At 44.0% G+C, this 5,880-nt stretch overlaps 1 protein-coding gene and 1 long non-coding RNA gene across 2 annotated transcripts in view; one reads left to right on the forward strand and one right to left on the reverse strand.

Moving 5' to 3' along the window:
* igf2bp3 (insulin-like growth factor 2 mRNA binding protein 3) overlaps positions 1-1,914 on the reverse strand; it is a gene marked incomplete at its 5' end in the record, with an annotated part of 17,918 nt that extends 16,004 nt beyond the window's left edge. Inside the window, 2 exon segments of the mRNA XM_014030039.1 lie at positions 749-809; positions 1,702-1,914. Of these exon segments, the coding sequence (XP_013885493.1) occupies positions 749-809; positions 1,702-1,876 (236 nt within the window).
* Positions 1,864-5,880, forward strand: LOC106533641 (uncharacterized). Its single transcript, XR_001312265.1, has 2 exons — positions 1,864-2,673; positions 4,164-5,880. It is a non-coding gene; the product is annotated as an uncharacterized LOC106533641 (long non-coding RNA).

Genomic DNA, 5,880 nt, shown 5'->3' on the forward strand with positions numbered 1-5,880 from the left:
AAAAAAAAAAAAAAAAAAAAAAAAAACACATTAAAACTTCAAATCCACTGATGCCCAGCACGCGCACAGCGTGGCCTCAAACGTGAAAAAAAAAAAAAGAGCAATAGATCTTTATGGGAAGCTTAGGAACGAGTAACCCTCGGGGGTTAGGGGTCGAATGTCATTTGGGGGCCTCAAATTTGCCGTCCCCCTCTCGTTCTGGGAGTCCATCTCGCGCAACAGCAGCACAATGTGCCGAGGAGGGCGGAAGCGCGGGGCAGGCAGGCAGAATGACGGGCAGATCCTCCTCAAATGGACTCCACCACCAGCCAGGCCTTACAATTCAGCCTGCACTCCACTATTAACACAACTCAGCCCGCGCCAATGGAGCTCAAAGAGCCAGCTTGGGTGTTTAGCTCAAATATGAAGCGAGGTGCGCAGGTTTAAAAATAACTTTGGTTGGATGCGGGGTCGAAGGGATAGAGAAGTAAACCACAAGGAAGAAGCACTGTGCTGTCATGGCGAAAAGAGGACGCCACCAGACGTGACCCCCCTCCTAAAGCATTCTGGGAAAATAATTACGTCAAAACTTCTCAATCACGCAACAAACACTACACATAGAAAGACATGTACGCCTCGTGCGTTAGCTTTAAACTTCAAAGGATAAGAGCGGCTACATGAAGAAAATGGCTACAGTGAAGGAAGAGGAGGAGGGGGAGGTTAACCCCCCACAGTAGTTTTTTTCTTTTTTTTAATAAACTTGACCTACCTTTGACGCTTGGGTACAGAATGCTCCACTTCCAGAACTTTCCCGTGAAGTTCAACTTTACCTAAAAAAAAAATTAAACAAAAACAAAAAAAGACTTTAAAATGTGTTCTCGCCACACGCCATTACCATCTCATGTTTAGAAAACGTAGTGATTTGCTAGCAAAATTTAATGGGGAGAGCTACAAAAAAAAAAAAAAACATAAAAACACGGTGGCGTTTTTTAAAAATTAAGGAGGTCGACTTTTGTTTAAAATGTGTTGGAGCGACGAAAAACAAAAAGAGCCTTTGAATTTAAGGGCGTAAGAAAATGACAAGTTCAGCTCAGCTGCTCTTGTGCGAGCTTGTCTAACTTTTCATGGCCGGCTGGTTTAAAAAAAAAAGACGAGGTGAAAGAAACGAAATAAGTGCAAAATGAAGGTGTAGCTTCCAGCATGTTTGGCCTACATTTTGACTAACAATTAAACCACCTGGTGTTGTCAGCACGAGCTCTTCACAATGAATGTAGCTGCTGTGGCCACAGGAGAAGGCCTGAAATTAGTGGAGGGGTTGGAATAAAAAAAAAAAAAAAAAACAGCAGAAACACACACTCCTCGTGCTTATACAATGAGGTTCACTTGTCGGCGTGCCCCTGAACGCCTCACGTACGTAAACGCCTCACGTTTGGGCTTAATTCACTGCAAATGACTGATTTTTCTACTCGAAACCTGAAGGAAGTTGTTGGGTCTGAGCGCACGGTGTCAAAAGGCCAAGTTGTGTGTGTGTGCGTGTGTGTGTATGAGGGAGAGAAGAAACAATTGTATACCCCCCACCCACCCACGCAACATTACAACCCTGCAGCTGACATGCGTTTCACGCAAGGGCCCCCCCCTCTTAAAATACAACCACAAGAGTAATAAAGAGTTTTCGTTTTAAACTAGTTATTTATTTATTTTTTTAATTTAAAAGCCGCTCACCTGAAAGCACATCGATGGCCCTCATCGCGGTCTTCTCGTCGGGGCAATCCACGAACGCATAGCCAGTTTTGACCAGAAACGGACCACTGTGCGGAATCTTCCACTGCTTGAAGACACTTTCCAAGTCCTCCTCGCTCGCCTCTGCGCTCACGTTACCGATGTATAGCTTATTCATGTTCCACGCAGGAAGGAGAGAAAGAGAGAGAGAGAGAGGGGGGGGGGGGAATAAGAAGAAGGGAAAAAAAGAAAAGGGGGGACAATTTACGCTGAAAGTGTGCGCGCGGCTGGGAGAGACAAGTTGCTCGCTCCCACGGAGGTTGCGCTGCGTTTGGAGTCGCCCCGAACCGTCCTGGGTTTTTTTTCTCTCTCTCTCTCCCTTTTTTTTTTTTTTTTTTTTTTACTACTGTGGCGTGCTTCCCGGTCCTTCAGAGCCACAGATTTAAAACTGGCAAGCCTCGCGCAGACAACTCAGTCATTCAGTGCGCTCCCCTCCCTCTCTCTCTCCCTCTCCCTTTCTGTGTCGCTAACGCGCAATAAATAAATGCTCAATTATTTATCTCCAAAACGACGGCGGGGTAGGGGTAAGAGGGTGAGGAGGGAGGGGTGAGGAGGAGAAACTACTTGGTGTCTCCCTCCCTTTAAAAAAAAGGGGGGGAATAAAAAAAAGAAAAGAAACCTCTTTGGCAAAGAGTCAGAGAATGTCACACACGGTAAGGCTGGCGCCCGCCTCTCAGTGAAGAAGAAAAGGAAAGAAAGAAAATCTGCTATTCTGCCCCCTTTTTTTTTTTTTTTTTGAATGAGCCACGTGTTCAAACTACAAATCAGCCCACACGTGAGAAATCCCAATTGCTTCAATTAAGCGCGGCGAGTGCTGCTGGGAGGAGAGAGACAGCAAATAAGGGAGAAGAAGAAGAAGAAGAAAAAGCAGTTTCGGTGAAAACCTGCGCGTAAAGGGAATCCGTGAGAAACATGGTGTGTGTGTCTTTTACTAACATATCCGTGTTGCCTTTCTCCGCACAAGCCTGCGCTCCTATTGGCCGGCTATGGCTCACGCACGCGCACAGCGGGGGGAGACGCTGATATTGCGGGGGGGTTGCGCACGGGTGTGCTGATGACAAGGGAACATAAAGGGGGCGGGGCCGTTCATTAATGAGGTTGCATTTATGGTGTTTAAATAGTTGGATTTAAAAAAAAAACATTTCGCATCTTCGCTATAAAGGGAGGGACCCCCGCGTACGGGAGGAAGGGGTGGGGGGGTGACTCCCGCAATCAGGGACTGACACGTATGCTAAAAAAAAAAAAAAAACCACATGACGGCGTCCATCTTTTTCCAGGCAGCGAGCGTGGAGCCGTGCCCTTTCTGATCCACAGCTCAAAGTCCAACAGGCCTGATTTAACAGTGGTCTCTCACACACGCACAGAAAAATTAAAAGCAACACTTAAGGAGGGGGGGTGGGTGGTCTTTAACTCAGCTACTTTAAAAAGAAAACATATATTGCAGGCTGCAGCCACGAGGAGCTCATGGCGGATCCTCTCTTGCTATGGATCTGAAGGGGAGGGGGGTCTCCTGCTCCAGTTCCCCCTCAGCCCTCCATATGACCCACTGCACCTCCATATGAAACATTTAAATKAAAGCAGCATGGATCCCACTTAAAAGGGAAAAGGTCACGTGATGGATGAAAATCTCAGTTTGAAGGTGAAAGGTCAACCAAAGCTGAATCTGTGCAGTTTCTTAACAAAGGCCTTAAGGTTATTCACTTTAATGCTTTACTTTAGCATTATTTTTAGGTTGAACATTGTATTGCGTTTTTGTTGTTTACACAGTTCCCAATGGGTCCAGTTTAAAATTAAAAACACTTTTCAGTTTTGCACTAAAATGCATTATTATCTCCTATATGCGTAGAATTTTTAACATGTTTTTTTTTCTTTCAAACATCTAATGTGTTCATTTTTTATTAAGCTAACATGTGGATTTCCAGTGAAAAAAATACACTAATGCGTTAGTGTGAATTGCGTTAAACTTAAAATCTAAGTCTAAAATCTTTTGCATCCTAAATTAGCCCCATAAGGAACCAAAATACATTTCAATCTTAATGATTTGCTTATAGGGCTCCATAGAGCTCCACAGTTTGAGTTGTGTTTAAATATGCCCACGGCCTGTTTTGAAAGCTGCAAAAAATTTCAGTTCCTGTTTTATGTCATCATTCAGTTAGGGCCCATTCTATGCCATGCTGTAATATGTCGGCTACATGTGTTTGCAGTAAAAGTGCTGAAACTTACATAACAACATTAACTTTCACSTCGTTCTCTAGCAGGCTGAACGTGTTTTATTGTTGTCTGTTAAAAAAGTTTCAAAAAATTAAAAAAATACTATTTTCACTTTCAGTACAGCAGCTCTACTCTGAGATGGAATGATAATTCTGCGTGTTTTTTTGTTTGTTTTGTTTTTTGTTAATGAAAAGGTGCAGCACAGGTTACAACCAGGGAACGTTGGCTCCACGGCTGTCTGGGTTTCCTCCTTTCTGCTGATGAGCAAACACACCGCCGCGCTCTGATTGGCTCCTGGGATCAGCCAATCAGGGCGCGGTGGAGTCCCCGTCCCCCCCAGTCGTCCCTCCTCCTCCATCGCCCCTCCCTCCTCCTGGCTGGGCCTCAGCGCCGCGCTCTGATTGGCTGGCCCGGATCCACATATTCTATATGAATCCGCGCGCCAATTACACGCCTTTCCCCCGTGTTTCCTCTTCAAGTGCCTGACTTTTTCTTTCTTTTTATTTATTTATTTTTTTTGTCGTTATGAATCATATGGAGTCGGACGAGGCACGAGCGTTAAAACCAATGGAACGGCTCGTTTCAGGAACTTTATTAATATGAATTTGTTTACTCAAACACTCATGTAAACATATTAGTCAAGGCTTAATAAAACCAGGTGTTTTTTTTCTAATTATTGACCAGCTTTTCGTTCATTTTTTGACTTATTATCTTTAAAGTTCTCCCCTTAAAAAGACTCCACAAAACTTTTTAGGCCGASCTAAAAACCTAAATATTCACTCTGAATGGATCCTTAAAGGGAACACAAACATGGGCTTTGTGTTGATGTGCTTAAACTCGGACATTTTTTTTCCCCCCAGTTTTATGAATTTTATTTATTTGATTTGCAGCGCGTTTGCAGGGGAAAAAAAAAGAAGATGCAAGTGTTTTACAATATGGTGGCTCTCTGCATGGCCCTGTCGGTTTAAATGAACTGATGCATGGCTGCAGCCTGTGTGTGTGTGTGTGTGTGTGTGTGTGTGTCTGTGTGTGTCTACAGGAAGAGTAGTGAATGTATCGCTGAGGAATGTACAAAACCCCCACTCTTCTTTTTCCTCCTAGTTTCACTTCTCTTTATGGACACATTCCTATAGGGGGTGAGGGGGGCGGGGTTCAGAGCAGTCCTATATGTTGGGGAAGATTTGTGCGGTTCATGTCCCCGCGGGAGGGGGGGCAGAACTAAAGGGTGAGAGAGAAGAGAGAGGGAAGGAGGAGGGGGGGTTGTTTAAGTTAAACGCAGCTTATAGCCCAACTTTGAGCTGCTGTTGGCCTCACTCCAACATATAGTCYCCAAGCAAACAAGAGAAACCAGGGAAGTTTTGTTTTTCCACCCCTCGGTGAGACTGCTTTTATTATACATTTATACATTTCTATACACATAAATATATATATTCGATGTAAAACGTGTAGCTGTGTTGTTTTGAACTGAACCCAGTTGAGTGACCGGCAGCAGCACGGTCAGAGGGAACTCCGCACGCCATGTTGAGGAGATCCCACAGAGGAGTCCATGCGCCTGTTTTCTGCCCCAAATTGATCATTTCTGTCGCAAAAAAAAGAGTGTTTTGGAATTAATACTCGGAAACATTAGAAAAGTTGGACATTTAAAAAAGTAGAGGTTTGTTTTGTCTTGAGAAGCATGCAGCTGAGCTGACACCCGTCATCATGATTCAGAAAATGGCGGCATGTGTCCCCCCTCTTCATTAAGAAATAAATAAATAAATAAAAAATAAAGGGCAGGAAATATTTCTCCATAGAATGAGTTACCGGTAATATCAACTGGGAAAATACCTCAAACTTTAGCTGTAATCTTGTAGAGTTTCATAAAAAAAGTCACAGGAGAATAAAAAATAAACCTAGTTTTCCGTCACTTCC

This window comes from Austrofundulus limnaeus, unplaced genomic scaffold, assembly GCF_001266775.1.
Source record: "Austrofundulus limnaeus strain Quisiro unplaced genomic scaffold, Austrofundulus_limnaeus-1.0 Scaffold988, whole genome shotgun sequence".
Taxonomy (NCBI): Eukaryota; Metazoa; Chordata; class Actinopteri; order Cyprinodontiformes; family Rivulidae; genus Austrofundulus; species Austrofundulus limnaeus.